General features: G+C 41.4%; 1 protein-coding gene across 1 annotated transcript in view; it reads left to right on the forward strand.

The window, feature by feature from the left end:
* The window catches only part of RNF128 (ring finger protein 128), a 41,060-nt gene extending 24,601 nt beyond the window's left edge, over positions 1-16,459 (forward strand). The window contains exons 2-7 of the mRNA XM_032196224.1: positions 2,210-2,457; positions 8,662-8,733; positions 9,321-9,403; positions 12,998-13,094; positions 13,550-13,718; positions 15,078-16,459. Coding sequence (XP_032052115.1) covers positions 2,210-2,457; positions 8,662-8,733; positions 9,321-9,403; positions 12,998-13,094; positions 13,550-13,718; positions 15,078-15,193 — 785 coding nt within the window. The 3' untranslated portion in view covers positions 15,194-16,459. The remainder of the gene's footprint in view (positions 1-2,209; positions 2,458-8,661; positions 8,734-9,320; positions 9,404-12,997; positions 13,095-13,549; positions 13,719-15,077) is intronic.
* Positions 16,460-17,121: the final 662 nt, after the last annotated feature.

A 17,121-nucleotide genomic window follows, 5' to 3' on the forward strand; every position in this document is an offset into this window, starting at 1 on the left:
CCATCCTCTACGTTCTGCCTTAGTTCCTGCAGTGTCAAAGCTTTTAAAAGCTGTGCTTTCTTCATTGTTGGTAAAAATAAATCAATAAATAAATCTAATTGTTGCCACAACTGGCCATGCCTAAAACCTGACCCCAATACATCACCAGTCTGCTCCTTCATGAAACAATGTCTTCCCTCCTCCACCCCCCATGGGTGTGAGTATGCATTAAGGGTTGCAGTGACAGGAGGAAAAGAGGCCAGCAGCTTGTGGCTCGCAGTGAGGGTGCTTGAATGAATGAGGCAGAGCAGAAAACACCCACCTAAACTTCCTTTCTTCAATAGCTGCAGTCAATGATTCGAACTAGACCAGATGAGCACACACATTTTGATCCAAAGCAGCTGAAATTGTGAGAAGTCTCTGGGGTGTGTGTGAAAGGTACCAGGACAGAACTTAATGTTGTCTTCTAATAACATGCTGGTGAACTGATTAGCCTGAAACTTCAATAGAATTAAGATTTTTTTTAAGGGTGTAAAACTTCATCACAACTGCTGACTTGGTAGTTGAAATGGCTTTGCAGGTTGGTGGTGACATTTCATTAACACAAATCCCTGTACTGTGTGTTGCATCACAAGCTATATTTGACTGGTGAGGCATGTAAAAGTGGAGGGGAATAAGGCAGAACAAGCCTTTTGGCAAGCTTTTTATTTTCTTGTTGTGTCAACCTCTTCTCCCACGCTTTTCCTCTACGCTTACGAAAGTAATAAGTCTCAGTTCCTGACCTGACCCATGCTTAATTCTTTTCTTGTTCCTACCACCTCCTTCCAGCTCACTTTATAACTGGCTTATAAATCCCAGCTCATCATAAAGGATGGTAGGTGCAGTCTGACTTATTTCCCTCCCCCCACCTCACTGTGAGATGCCCTTCTCATTACAGGGAGCTTTCTGAATAAAAGATGAGTTCTCACTGGGGAGAATTGCTAGACATCATGCTTAGACATCTCGGATCAAAGGCATTACATGAGCAAGCTGGAAAATTAATAAGTGCTTTTTAAAATGAGAGCCTTTGTGGTTTAACACCAATTCTAGTTTTGATAGCTGAAAATTGGATGAGGTTTCTCTTAATGGAGGGGAAAAAAAATTGGTCTCACCAATAAAACTGGTTTGGCTGGGAGGTTAGCTAAAAATAGCACTTCTGTAACAGCCTTTATTCCTTCGCCATGTAATATATTATGAATGTTGTGCAGCTGATGATTTAATTCACTGGGACTCCTTACCGGCTAGTCTTCGAATCTATTTGGTTTAGAGAGACCAGGGACTGCTTACACATCTTCTTTTCTCCTTTTTTCCCCTAAGAACTTCTTTGCTGTATTGAGATTGCCTCAAGTTCCTACAAATAGTATGAAAGGTCCTCAGCATTTGCCACTTGAAATGAAAACAGCCTTATTCAAATCAATATTTGTGACCAGCGTTGCTTGAAGTTTCTTCCAGCTGTAAAACTCTTACTTCCTCTGACGTTTTGCCATGATGTATGATCAAGGAACGAACCCTGATGTTAAAATCTGGATGGGGCTTAGTCTGCCACTCACAGTTTAAAAGCCAAGCACACCTCAGTATTGGCATCCCTCTGAACTTGCCTTAGAAACCTGCAGCATATATATTCACCACTAAATTTCACTCAAATGTTCTTCAGTTGCTTCTGAAAATGCAGGAGCAAAGGCTGATCTCTTTGATCGTTTGGTGTCTGAATAAGTACTCAACAGCGCTGTTAAATTTAGTTAAGAACTAGCAGCAGAGCAGGGAAGGAGGCAGATACATTACAGGAAGCATCCCTAAGCCACCAGCTCTGTGCCTGGCATCTGGGCGCTATCTCCAGGAGCTCAATCCCTAGTGACCTTGCTGTGTCTGTAGGATTTCTTCTTAATTTCGTTCAGCTCGAAGGCATGTTAAAATATAAATTGCCAAAGTGTTGTCTAAAATAATGATGACGAGTGTCCCATATGGGAGTGAGGAGCTTTATGGAGAGGAATGAATTCTAAATATGGCTTGCTATACTGTTGAGCTGAACAAGTGTGAGGAGATGATGCTTATTCCCCCAGTCGTATTAAATCTGTTGATGCTGGTTAGAAACTCTCCAATGTGTTCTTTGGCACTTGAACCAGAGCCTCTAAGTTGATGACTGTAATGCAGCACCTGGGAACTGAGCATGGATTCCCCTTCTCTTTTGCAGGTGCAGGAAGCATTGTTGCAATTATGATCAGCAACATGAAAGGCATGGAGATCTTGCGCCGGATCGAGAGTGGCATGAAAGTGACAATGGTTATTGAAGTGGGGAAAAAGCACGGTGCTTTGATGAATCACTACTCCATCTTCTTTGTCTCGGTGTCATTTTTCATTGTCACAGCAGCAACCGTGGGTTACTTTATTTTTTATTCTGCTCGGAGATTCAGGATCACGAGGGCCCAGTCCAGGAAACAGGTGAGTGTTGTCTCTGTGTGTGCCATCACTTAATATCCCCCTGAGCCACTATGCTGTGGATCTTAAGGCTGAAATAGTGCTTGAGTACTAAAATCACTGAATTCCTTCCTTCCACAGGAAGGAGAGTGTGTAATCTTTAAACTGCTAAGGGAGATATGTTTAAACAGCTAAAATCTTCCTTCTCAAAGAAATAGCAGAATGTTACCTATCTAATTGTATCTAGAGAGTGCAGCTGATGATGCTTTCCTAACTTCTTTCCTACAATTTTACTCCCTGAATTGCAGTGCAGCAGTAATGCTGATGTACTGGAGGAGGTGAGAGAGCTAACCTGCTTTTAGCTGACCCTCACACTTCCCACGTGGCGCTGCCTATGTGCTAGCTGCAATGTGAGACACGACTACAAATGCGTCTGCAAAATGGTGCATGACTCCTGTCGTGTTTTGTAGACCACAAGTTAGGAAACTGCCTCTTGTTGAAAGCTTCTTTCTAACTGAAAGCTTTCTCAGAGCTGTAGTGACAGCCTCAATTAGGAGGTGAAAAAAGGCACTGTTGTGTTCTCTTTAACCCCCAGGCAGGCAATTGTTAATGAGTTAAGTTTCCAAGTAACTCTCCTCTGTGCAATTATCTGATCAGCTGATACAACTAATGCACACAGCTTTGTCTTCAGTCTGATCAGACCCACCTTACACCTGCTACTTCAGGGCTTAAGCAAAAGCCTTAAAGGTGAGAATTAAGTACTAGCATGATGTTTGTCAGAGGTGATGGGCAACACGAGGAACAGGATCTGAGTGGTTCAGATACAAAAACTTCCCTTGCAGCTGTGTTGCAAAGGAGACTATGGGTATTTGTAGTGCATCTTTGCAAGTTTCTTGCGGGAGGTACCTGAACTCTGAAAGAAATGTCCCTAGAGTCCTCTCCTACAGGTAGTAGTAGCATAAGCATCTTACTCTAGCTTGGTTTGTGAATTACGTCAGGATTGGATTAGATACTTAGAGACGTTCTGCCTTTAAGGAACATGTGCCCTGATGAGTTTCTGTGCTGTTGTGGAGATTGCAGGCCCCTTGAGCGAGATCCTTCTGAATGAATCTGAAGCTAGAATTTGGACACAGGTGTTGAAATTTAGGCCACTTGTGGACATTGGTAACACTTTGGGACCGACTGAAATGCTAACATGCAGAACCAGTGTTCTTGGCAGGGAGAGACTGGGGTGAATGGCAGCAGTGTTCACAGAGAACTTGGCCAGAGTTGAATGCTGGGTTCTTGGTTATAACAACTGCTCCTAACTCAGTTGAGTTGATGTTCTGGAATCCTGCTGTTTAAGTGTGATCTTGTCAATGAGGACAATCAGCTGGCAATATGCTTTCAGACTAGACATCTAATAGTGGGCTGAAACCTCTATTTGTGCCTCGTCTAAGCTGTCTGCCTTATCTTGTGGTCTAGGCTTCCTGTAAGTGACATGAGAATACAATAAGGGAATAGCTGGAAGAGCAGTATTGAAGTCCTCATCTGATGGTGAGATGTAGCATTGCCCCTCCTGGAAGTTGTGCTGAGTTGTCTCTGTAGTAGTACCTATCGTGAGGGATGGCATGGAGCCCTTTATCTTGATGTCCACTTACTAATGGCTGTGGTCAGGGAAGCATACTGTCTCCTGCTGCTCAGTTTCCTCTTTCGTTCTGTCTGAACTACCCTGTAGTGAGAACTCCATTCCAGCACTAAACAGGCTTGGGTGCCCTAGAAGCTGACCTGCAGAAGATGCTTGTAATCAAATACAAAATCAAATACAAAAATCTTTCCTCCTGCAAAGGTATTTAACAGAGTAGTTGCAGAAGTTCTGCTCTGTTCTGATCTTTCAGGCTTTCAAAGAGCTGCAGCTGTTATTAATGCCTCTGGTGGATGGTACTGGGAAAATCCAGTTGGCTTGGCTTGCAACTTGACAAGCTGTTTCTATCTTGGGCTCCGTGTGCACAAAGAGTTTACTTTAGATTGAAAAATAACATTGACAAATGACATGCCAGTTCCACATGATTTCAGCTAAACTGAAATTAAGGAGCCTTAAAGTGCTTTTTACAGTATAAGAATCAAAGAAAGCTTCTCTGTCATACTAAAAATAAATAAATAAATAAAAAATGTACTACTCTGTGGAAGTGAAACCCAGGACAATCCAGAATTGCTTTTTCAATTGTTTTTTTTTTTCGTACCAAGGCATCTAAAAATTGACCTCACAGGGATAAGATAAGCAAAGAATAACAAAAAAGTTCTTGTTAGTGAAGGTGAACTAGTAAAAAGGTGGCTCCACAGTGTTCTGTTCGCTAGCTGACTGGATTTTCAGCGTATTTCTGAAGTCTCAAAACAGACTTTGAAACACTGAATATTAGTCAATCAGCTTATCAGTGTGCATGCTACATGTGGAACTTGCCTGTCATCATTCAGCCCTTGAGAGACTGTCTGGACTTTAGTCTGTTATTTGGTGGAGTATTTTCTCCTCCATCACACAGTTGTCTAAGGGTTATGCATTATTCTGGGAAGTATCTTGAAGAAACAGTTGTGTTTTCATAGTAATTAATACAATATTTCAAGTATCTGAATGTATCCCTTTACCAGTGTTATATTTTTTTTGTAGCATCTGTGCACTTTGTGACCTTCCCTGTGGTATTATATTGCTATTCTATGAAGTCTGATAGTACAACCAAGCATTAGTCTTTTTAAAAAAAGTCTGTATATTGCTTGAACCAAAAGAAACACTTCCTGATTGCTTTACAGAATGCTGTGATAAGCTTATTATGATAAACGATGGTAATGCTCTGTGGTCTGTTTCTAGTATCTTTGGGTTCTTGAATCCCAATTGCTTGCTAGGGGTCAGAGCAGAAACAGGGGTAACCCCTGTTTGAACTGGATGGTCTGAAGATGTTTACCATATTAGCAGTATGCTTTTTCATTTTCTTTGACTTGGGAAAAGTCTCCAGACTCCAGTGCTTTCAGAAGTCAGAAGCGATCTCTTGTTTTATATATAGTCAGGCTGTTGAGTACATTTAATCTTCACCATTTACCAGCAGAGCTTCTGTACTTCTTGATGTGACTATGTGCATTTTCTGGTGAAGGAGCTCTTTTCTCCTTGGTTTGATCACATATAACCCACATAAGGTCTGAATGCATTCTTTGCAGAATTTTCTTGGAGGCAGCAGCTCTCTCAGCTCAAGCAGGAATTGTATACAAGTCAGGAATGTGAAACTGCAAACCTTACTTAATACCAAGTGACTATTGAGGAGAGCCAGTCATGTTATCTTGAAGTCCAAGTGAAAGCATGAGTTTAATAACACATCTATCATAATTGTGAATTGAAGTGGAGTTGTATTTTCCTCATCATGAACCAACTAGTTAAGCTGTTTACAACCAGCTATTTATTTGAATGAGTATTTTCTTCTGGGCTTGAAAATGAAGTGCCCACCTCTGCAGTCTGTTAGGGAGGTCTGTGGGTGAAAAGAAAAAATGAGAAGGGAAGTACGAGAGGTGGCTTGCTACCTTTCTAGCCAGTGAAATGAGAAATGCAGTTCTTCAGTGTATGAGCCTTTTTTAATGCAGAATGGCAGATATTAATCTGTGGCCTGGTTTCAGATTTGTGCTCAAGTCTTCACTTCCAGTGATTTCATAAGAATTAGGTGTTGCAGCTGAGCACTGACCTAATTAATGGCTTTGAAGGAGAGTTGCTCATGTTGCTGCAATTCACAGATATTTCTGTGGCAGGAGTTCCCCACCTCCTTAGAGCTTGCTGGTCTGCATTGCTGTGACTGTACTTGCAGGGGGCCCAGAAAGCACCCTTGTGCAGGATGGTTTGGAGACTAAATTGGCAATGAGGGACTAGGTAAGACTAGGGACAGCAAACCCACCCTTCACATTTAGGGGCCTATCTACTTCAACATGCTGCAACCCAGATAGCAGCCAGGATCTGACCTGCCTTGTAATATCTTAATTCTTTTTTTTTTTTTCTTGCCTCAGCCTAGTCAGCTTCTTGTTCTTCCAGAGCTGCTGGGTTGAGGCTTTTAAAGTCATTAACACTGAATGTTTGCTCCAAAAACCTGGCTTCACAAAATGATTTGACATTCCAGGCTTGAGTATCCTGGATCTCTTGGTAGGCTGCTCAATAAAAGCTTCCTCTTGCAGCTTTTTGCCATCCCCCTGGAAGTGTGTTCTGCTGTACTTACCAAAATCAATGTTAAAGGTGACTTTGCCATCGGTGCATTTCAAGAACAGCAATTAAACTTGTGCCCAGGCAAAACCTAAAATATCGTTTTGGTAAATTATTAATCATACAGCCATTTGAGTACACTTAAACTTTGCTGTTTGCCAACAGAGTTTCTGCAGCCAGTTGGGTCATGTCAATATGTTTGGCCTGACATTAGATGCGTAGATTAGGTACTGTAGGAGGGAGTACGCTCCTAGATAGTTTAGTTCTTGATTTATAACAAGTAGCTGTGACACAGGTACTAATATTGCTGCATTCCTAGTCTGTTGATGAAGCTATGTTTGCTACTGAAACGTTTAGGGGCTGCAAGGTTTTCTGAGACAAGTATGTAGCTATTTCCCTGTGGCTTGTGTCTGAAACATTGACAAGGGGAACGCAATTCTAAAGTAGCATACAGAAACTTACACTAGTGTCGTCAACAGAAGCCCTTTACAAGCTCCGAAGAAAATTTGACCAGTTTTTGTTCTGAATAGGTAAAATACACATGAAAACCTGCTTGCATCCTTTACTTTAGGATCATGCGCATATCTTTCTTGATAATTGTTATAGCTATTAACTGTGAAGCTTCTGAAAGGATGCATATTGATGCCATATGTTAGAAGCCCAAAACAACATGGTATATCACTAAGTTTAGCTTCACCAAGGCTATGTAATAGGATTGCAGCAGACCATATAAATTAACTTGTTTGCTGTTAACTGCTTCAGCACAGGAACCTTTATGCAGTCTTGAATTACCAAAATTTGCTGAGTTTGTTAGGTGTCATCAGTAGCTCATCACCAGTTTGTTCCCCCTCTGCTTCTGCCACAAGCCCTGCACCTTCATCCCAAAAAAAGCTTCTTGTAGATGAAGTAAAATTCATTAGGGGGAATAATGCTGGAAAGGTAACAGCACAGTGTTACTGTTTGGAGCAGCTGAATCTGGAAGAGTTTTGGGGCAGCAGTGCCAGAGCTGCCTGATACACCTCCGTGTCCTGAGGCAATAAGAGCACTGGGAGGGAGAGGACAGTCAATTCTTGATGGTGGTGGAACAGCACCAACCTGTGACCTTTAAACAGAGATGTTGGCTCCTGTGCTAATTAAATGCTTTGCAGTGACAGCTGGACAGCAACAGTTGCCAGGCAAACTGGGCTTCTGCTCCTGCTCGTCTCTGCTCGGCTGTCCTGACAGCACCAAGCAAATGGTGTGGAGGGGAATGCAGTTCAGCTTCCTCCTCTGCTTTCATTAAAGCTGCCTCGTAAACCACCTGGGGCTAGTCGTTTGATTTATTTCACAAGGTGGTGGAACTAGGGGAAAAATAGCTGAGGGTTTCTTTTTTTTTTTTTTTTTTCTCCCCTCGTGGTCCATGTTACTTTGAACCAAAACTGAGATAAAACTGCATTCTTCCACCTGACAGGTGTGGTCGGTGCTAGGAGGCTGCTGGCTCCTGAGCAGTTTGTGCTCTGTGAAACAGTCGTGGCAGAGGAGTAGTTCAGGGTATGCTGGTAGTAACTGAGCTGATGGGCAAAGAGCCTCGCCTTTCATCGTGGTGTGAGTCTCTGCCAGGATGTCATAAAATAAGTAGTTAAAATTATTGATTGTTGGACTTGGTGTTCAGTCTTCTGTTCCAAGTTAATTTGAAGGTTTCTATTTATTTTGGCTAGGTCTAATCTGATCAAGGTATTATCTTACATCTTCTAAAAGAAGAAACCTTTGAAATTCCTGTGCTTTACGAGAAGGTTAGGTCAAAACAAAGCATATGCAAATGCTTTGGTGTGTCATCCAGAGTCAATAACCATATGAGTATGTCCTGAAGCTTGTTTCATGTTTTGTCTAAATAGCATGTTCATGCTTACTTAGCTTGTTTCGATAACATCTAGGTTATAAAACCAAGGTGTCTAATGCAAGCAAACACCAGTAAGTATTAGTAACCATCACTTATGAGGGGGAAAAAAAAAGTGTTTAATGAGGACTGCTTTTTGTTACAGCGACAACTGAAGGCCGAAGCTAAGAAGGCCATTGGACAGTTACAGCTGCGCACCCTGAAGCAAGGAGACAAGGTATAACTCGTCTGCCATCTCCTGAGCCGTCTGGCACATGCTTTGCACAGAATGTAATGCTTGGTCCTTCACACTGTAAAAGGTTGCAGAAGCCTCATGGAAACCTGTAACTGTGTTGTGGAGGTGGTTCCTCTTTCAGACCAAGTCCTTTTCAGGGGTGCAAGACTTCCAAATCTGTACTTTCTTATAAATTGTTTTTAGCTGCTTACTTGTATTGTTGAGTTGAGAGTTCTGAATTTTGTGGCATGGATGCTTAAAGCTAAACTAGTACTCCTCCCCAGCTTCACGGGCTGTTCTTCTTGTGGTTAAAATTGGTGGTAGTGTTTTCCGAACCTCTGCAGTAGTGCCTGAAATAACCCAGTGATGGTTTGCAGCTGTATTTCTAAACCATGGGATTAAACTTTGAATGCTTCTGTTCAAACAACAGCTTTACTATGAGTAATCCATTAAAATGTGTTTATATAAGATTATATATGGAGGCTATTTTAGATTACTTTAGCTAGACCCCTCTGTCCTCAGTAAATCTGACTAGTTCAGAAGAAGCTTTCACAGTTGATTAATTCTGTAAATTCATTTTGCCGCTTTAGGAAACTGGTCCTGATGGAGATAGCTGTGCTGTGTGCATCGAGCCGTACAAGCCAAATGAAGTAGTGCGTATCCTGACTTGCAAGTAAGTTGTCTTCCAAACTGACCCTTAATCCAAAATAATGAAACGTGCCTCTACTGGTTGTTCCTTCTGCTGTGTTAACAAAGCTGATCAAGCTTCAATCAAGCTGTTGCAGGGCATGAATTCTTGAAGCTGTCAAAGTTTTTCAAATGACAGGGACTATGTAAATGCCCACTTGTATGAACACAGGTTGTAGGGGCACTTTCCATTGTACAGCTTGGCTGAACACATTACTTCTCCAGAAGATTCTAGGGCTTTTTAAAGATTTCTTCCTCTGCTGATTGTATTGGGTTTATATGGCAAGGTTTTGGTAGTGGGGGCTGCAGTGGTTGCCTCTGTGAGAAGATTCCAGAAATTGCTGTTAGATAATGGCCACTTTTAGCTGGCTCCAAAGGGACCTACTGTTGCCCAGAGCCAAGCCAATAAATGATATTGTTTCTGCTCTGTGAGAGCAGATTTAAAACAGGGGAAAGAAAAACTACTGCATAACAGCAGCTGGGAGAGCACAGGTTGAGAACCAGCCCTGCAGAGACAAAGGTCGGCACAGAAGGATGGCAGGAGGTGCTCCAGGCACAGAGCAGCAGTTTCACTGCGGCCTGTGGAGAGGCCCCTGGTGGAGCAGGCTGTCCCCCTGCAGCCCATGGGTCCCACATGGAGCAGATCTCCATGCTGCAGCCCGTGGAGGAGCCCCCAGTGGGGCAGGTGGAGGTGGCCTGGAGGAGGCTGCAGCCCATGGAGAGCCCCCGGGCCAGAGCTGCAGCCCGTGGAGAGGAGCCCACACGGAGCAGGGGGGCTGGGGGGAGCTACCGCCCATGGGGGACTCGTGCTGGAGCAGTTTGCTCCTGACAGATGGACACCGTGGTATAGAGCCATGTGGGAGCAGTTCTTGAAGAGCTGCTGCCTGTGGGCAGCCCCTGCAGGATCAGTTTGGGAAGGACAGCATCCCGTGGGAGGGACCCCATGGGGAGCAGGGGCAGGGAGTGACTGAGAGTGGCAGAGATGCTGTGACATTGACTGACCACAGCCTCCATTCCCCTGCACTGCTCAGGAGGAGGACTATGTAGAAAGGGTGGATTGAGGGGTGGGTGTTCTTAGTTTGTGTTGTGTCTCACTGCTCTAGCTTGTTAGTAATAAGTAATAAATTTTATTAATCTTCCTACTCTGAGTCTGTTTTGTCCATGACAATAACTGTTGAATGATCTCCCTGTCCTTATTTCAACCCTTGAGCCCTTTTCATCATATTTTCTCCCCCTTTCCCTTAGATGAAAGGGAGTGAGTGGTTATGGTGAAATGCAGGTGGGCAGCTGAGTGAACCACCACATGGGTGTATGAAAATGATAACTCTAAATTGCAGATAACTGGTGAAACTGCACATTTCTTGTCACTCAATTTCCTGTTTACTGAGAGGGTCATGTATATCAGTCTGGTAACCTAAACTTGTTAAACCATGCTAACTTCTATAGTTTAGAAGAAAACACTTGATTCTTGCATGCCTCTTCTGAAATAAAGGCCAAAATAGAGCTATAGCGGTTTATTCTTCTAGAGTTTTCTATTATTGTGTCTCATTGTGCTCCTTTGAAAGCCTGGTATACTACTGTTTTATTTTAATAATTCCTAAGATAAGTAATGAAGCCTTTTCAAGGTTTAAGGAAGTTTGTTCTGTGTGAGTTCTGTGTGCCTGCTGAATGGGACTGCTGCGTCAAAGCTAAAATCAGAGCTAAAGTACTCAGGTGAAATACTGTGTGAACTGCACAAATTTGATATGGGAAGAATGTGCTTTTACATGGGGAGGGTTATGGAAAAGCACTTAAAGTTCTGATATAGAAAATATCCAGTTCTGAAGAATGGAAAAATCAGCTCAGATTTAACAGTGACAGATAACACTGCTTAGAACATACAACAGCTGCAGGAGATATTACAGTTTTGTCAAAGCTCTTTGTTTACAAGTAGTAGGACTTCTCAGCTGGTTTGATATCGAGGGGTTGGGCTGGTAAGGTGTTATCAACAAACTTCCTGGATGTAATGCATAGTATTTAGAATAAAACAAAACTGAGTAAGCTTTCAGGAATGTCTTAATGGTTATTAGGTTGTCTTGTCATGTTTGTGCTAGTGGGTAGTTCTGTATAGTAATGAGTTAAGTGCCATAAGTATAGAGGCATTTAGAGAAGTCAGTTCTAAGTATCTAAAGCCTGTCGTGTTAGCTCCCTATAAAGCCTCCTGATCTTGATATGAATTTGTAAAAACAAAGCATGATTTACTGGCTTAAGAGGAGAGTGACTTCTTTCGAATCTATTGTTTATAGATGAATGTTATACTGTGTTTTGCTCTGAGGCTGCTTTTAAATATATTAAAATGTATTTGTTTAAATGTATTTGTCTCATTCCTCTTTGGCCCAAGTATCTCTCTAAATGAGACTAGCTTAAGATGACCATGTTTGCTTGATGATCTCTGCCAATATCAACCATATTAAACTCTCTATAAACTGATATTTACTGCAAGAATGTACTTGATGTTGGTGGTCAGCCACAGTGATGAGACCCTCCTTGTTAAGAGCATTTAACTATCTATAAATGAAACAAGGAAAACAAGCAGTTGAATGCTCCTGTGAGTCACATCAGTGGTATCCGAGTATTTGGGGCGTATATGTTTGTATGTGTTTGCAGAAGGCATTCTTGTCCAGATAGTCAAACTAGGTATTTATAGCAGGAGAGGTATACCAGACCTAAGCACAAGTTCTTAAAATTGTCAGTCATCAAGGAAGTTTTAGGCTGTAGTACACACGTTTCATTGGTACAGGTGGAAGGAAGTGACATTTATGTAAGCTGAATTGGAGAATTTTCTATCACGCTTAGGTGTAGGACACTGAACGCCAAATGTGGTGAACTCGTCACTTGTTTCATAATAGAGACCTGATTAACATTGAACAGTGCCTGTCTGCCTTGCTGTTTCTATTCAGGCAGAAGGAACGGGCAAATTACAGGATTTCAAGTAGTCTGTCTGAATCTGTGTCCTAATTCAGACCCATTGTGGAACTGAGTATCTTCATAGAAGCAAACATTTGCATCTGTAGTGGCTGAACTATATTTAATTTATTGTGTATGCGGCCTGCCAAATATCCACTTGGAATACACAATGACTGTATAGGCAAAGTAAATGTGTGGGAGTGTAGTTTATGTTGAGGATGTAACCTGGTGAGTTTTTTTTTCTATGTAGTTTTAACGGAAGTGCTATTTAGTCATGTATCTGCATGACAAAAGTTGACCTTGAAGTTAATGTTGGTGTCAATATTTGCATTATTTAAAGTATCAGCTGGGAATCCATTGTACAGTGATTAAAAAAAAAAAAAAGCTTAAGACTGATGTAGCAGAGATAATACTGAATTTTAGCAAGCTGGGTAGAGAAACCAATTACCATAAAACAGCTACAGGTTGAGACACCAACCAGCTAGCTGTAACTTTCAACTGTAAATTCTGGCAAAATAAGGCAATTCATTCTAGAATGAATGAACTTTCAGTGTTTGTAAATAAGTCTAGTTGCTGCTACATAAATATCTTTACTGATGTGAAACATAACTTGGTGGTTATCTTCTTCCACCAGCCATCTCTTCCACAAGAACTGTATTGACCCCTGGCTTCTGGAGCACAGGACCTGCCCAATGTGCAAGTGTGACATACTCAAAGTTCTGGGTGTTGAGGTAAGTCAGTCTTTCCTGGTGGTGGATGCCACTACCAATATTACGCTATGATAAATAAAGAATTGCTCGTGTGTTCTGCCTCTGATCTGGGCAAATGCCAGAGGAAGATGCCATTGCCAGTGCCTGATTCTGCCTGGAGCAGCTAAAATGTACGTCAGAGTTTGTCAGGGGATGGACACCTGCACTGAGTGGAAAAAGAACCTATTTTCCTATTGCTGGCCAATAAAAGGGAAGAGTTAGTTGAGGAATGTGGAAACTGCATCTGAACTTCTCATTCTAAATACGCAGTAGCTGGTTTTCACTTATGATGCTGAAGGTTAACCACAGAGCTTTTTATTTATTTGAAATCTTTGAGTAAAAGTCCACAAGACTTCATTCCCTGAAGACATTCTTTTTCTGGAAAGATGTATACTCCTTCAAAGCTGTAACTTAAGCATTTTCTCTTTTTTGTAAAGGTGGATGTAGAAGATGGGACAGAGTCTGTGCAAGCTACAGTATCCAGTAGGACATCAAATGTCACTTCAATTAATGAAGAGGATAGTCGTAGTGAAACTGCGTCATCTGGATATGCTTCTGTACAAGGAGCAGATGAATCTGTTCTGGAGGAACACGCGCCATCAGAAAGTAAGCATATTGCTTCATCTGTTTTGCTGGATTGCATTGCCCTTCTATTGATTGTGCTATGAATTAGGGTGTTTTTTGCCTTTATAATAGAGCAGTGCTTTAAGAGTTGTCTGCAAAACAAGGTGTTCATCTTTCCTGTGTTTTAGCACTTGGCTCTGACACTTTTTTTCAAATGAGCTACAATCTAAACTTGAATTAAAGGTAGAAGCTTAGGAAAAGAATAGTTGAAAATCACAGGCTTAATACTTGCAGGCCAAAGGGAATTTATGAAAATGTTCCTTCTCTTGTCTTTTTGGAGATTACATTTTGGATGAGTGAGTGTTGCTTTGCCACCACATCTGTCTACTTCAAGTGATTAAATACTCAGAAAATCTTTAGGAAGTCTGTCCAGCTTTAGCATAAATGATGCAAAACCAGAAATGACACGCTTCCTGTTCAAGTCCAGATTTTGCCAAGGCTGAGTCATCCTTGAACACCCTTCAGAGTGTTTTAATTGCAAAAGACGATTAGCATTTCCATATGCTAATATTTTAGCATCTTTTGTTATCTTTTTGAACAAGAGCATATGTATCGAAAATGCCTTCTAATACTCAACTCTGCCAACACTCTCAGTGCTTCTGGTTTCTTGTTTTTAATTGAAAGAGATTCCAGTTATACAAATTAGTGTAATTATCTTGGATTGTAGAGTTCCTCTTTCCAAGGCAATAAGCATGGAGGCTTTCAGAGGTGAAAGGGATGTTGTGGCTGTGTAGCTCTCCTGTTGGATGCCTAGCTGATATAATAAAGTGTGGGATTTGCTGCCACCTGTAGGACATGATGCCTCAGCAAGTGAAGTGTGTATGGAAGAGCCCTGTTAAGGCACCCCAGCTGAACAAAGGGCACTTTTCATAAGCTAAACATCAGCAGCTGAAATTGCATGCTTATAAGTAAATGAAGTGGTGCTGGGCTTGCTAGATGGCTCAGGCCCTCGTGTATTCTCGAGTGGCAAGGACAAATACTAATGTCAGCCTAACAAAAATACTGTTTAGGGAGAAGGCCATCTTCTCTGAATTGCCATGTCTTCCACTGTTTATCCTGAGCCAAGTATCTTGGAGTCACTCCTCCTGATGCCTGTCTTCAGTAGCCCTAAAGTCACCTGAGAATTGTCTCCTCATTTGTTTTTTTGGTGCTTCGCGCTGCCTTCTGGCACTTGCACACACAACCTATGCTTGCTCAACACTAATGAGATCTAACTCCAAAGCCTAGAAAAGACAACTACAGTAAGCTTGTGGAAATAAAGCAAGCGTATTTTGCTTTAAGGTAGTAGAACTTGCCAGTAATGCTTTTTAACTTGTCTGTTCTTGTTTTTGTTCTGGATAGATGATAACACACATCTTGTAAATAATGAATCCCAACCTTCAGCTGTGAATGTTCCACCCCTTGACAACCCAACTTTTGAGGCAGATGAAACGCAAGTTCATGAAGTCAAGTCCTAAGAACATGCCCAGCAACATGGTGTAAGCCTTCTGCAAGGAGCTGCCTACTGCCATCACGTATATACCAAACATTGTAAGAATCCAGTGGATGACTGTAGCAGCAATGTTGCCTTGGAAATGCTGAGATCAAATAGATTTAAATCATGATTATATGGTTTGCAATTCTTAAAACTGCATCTCCCATGTGGAATTTAGTTTTAGCACTCTTCAGATAAAGCTGTCTTAAATATAAAGAAAACATCAGATTATAACACTAAAACAAAAGTTCCATCTTCAGCAAAGCTTCTCTTCAGCATTTGAGTTCCTTTTATAAGGAGAAGATTCTTTATGTAGTAGCTGTCTCTACTGGTAATTGTTTTGACGTTTTTTGTTGTTTATTGTTTTTAATTCAAGTGGATTCTCATTGTAAACAAATAGATTTTGATCTGGTCTAATTCTTATTTACCAGACACAGTTTTTCAGTTTAAAGTTAACTGTATTTAATATTTCAGTGCACTAATTTGGTAGGAGAAAGTACAAAGTAATGTCTGTCAAACCGGATTTTTCCCACAGTGTCTTTGGTTATCTGGTGAAGAGATTGAATCTTGTCCTCTCCACTCCAATCTAACTACCACACAATTCCTAAAGGGAAAAAGAGGGCTTCAGGCTGACAGGCCAAATCTGACTTGCACAATACTGTAAAGGGAACAAATGCAGGAACTTTTCAAACCTGTTGATACTAGTCTGAAAGATCCTATATGATTTTTGGAGTTCTAACCATCTCTAGCAGCAGCAATATGCAAGAGTCTTGGCTTTGTGGAAGTCTGGGATGACTTCTGGAAGACTTGAACTGAAGATGAAAAGGTAGATCCTTCTGAAAGGATCTGCTGTGTCTTGTTCAGGCGACACCTAGGAAAGAACCCAGTCTCTGAAAAATGGTGGACTGTTGCTGTGCTGTCTTGCATGTGTGCTGAAGCTGATGTCCTGTAAATGTAATGTGATTGGAAAAGTTTTCTGCTATCTGTGGGGAGTTGGATGGGGGCCGGGGAGGAACACTGGATACTTCAATACTAAGTTTAGGGCCTTGCCCATCAAAGGTAACTGAGGACATCTTACAGATGCACTTTATTTTTTTATCTCTGTAACTATGGTTTGTTTCTAATGTTAGCAGAGCTTTGTCTTAAAGCCCGCAATAAGGTACTATTAACTCTGCAGGGGAAAAGCAATGCCTTTTCTTATCTATAGTATAATTAAGAATGTTGTAAATATTTAATGATTTGTATTGAATTTGAATATGAAAATGTAAATAAAACTATATTCTGATGACCTGTTTGTCTGACACTAAATCCTGAAACTGATTTGCTGTTGCGAGGCCAAAAAGCACCAGTGCTTGTTCAAACTATTTGGAATAAGGAGTGCTAATTATGTGTAGGATGCTTCCATTACATGGATTAAAATTTTGCTGAGGGGCTTTTAGCCCAGTACTCAATATACAAGAACAACAAGCACGTTAGGACAGGCCCTCGAAGTTAAATAGCCAAGAGGTGGGTGTGCTGGCAGGGTGGGGGTAACACAAAGGGCATGTTGTCTTGAATTCTATCCTCTTCTTGTGTTTGAGACTCCCTATGCCTGTCACAGCTTTGTTTGCTGAGCTGCTTGATGTAGTTCTGAACTACTTGTTTGTGCATGGATCAGCACAAGGCAGTCTTACTCAAATTCTTCAGATTGTTTGCATCTCGCTTTCCTGTCTGGTTGATCAGCATTCCCACCCTTACTTAAGTTATTGCTCTTTGTCTTACAAAGCATTTTAAAAATAATTGAGTGCCTTTTGACAGATATTTACTACATTTGGCTTCCTAGTACAGAACAATTTCCATGTCTAGTTTAGTTGTAGGTACAGCATAGTACTTCTCAGTTCAGGGTTAAGGTAATGGTGTGACTACACAGAA

Source organism: Aythya fuligula, chromosome 13 (assembly GCF_009819795.1).
Source record: "Aythya fuligula isolate bAytFul2 chromosome 13, bAytFul2.pri, whole genome shotgun sequence".
NCBI classification, from domain to species: Eukaryota; Metazoa; Chordata; class Aves; order Anseriformes; family Anatidae; genus Aythya; species Aythya fuligula.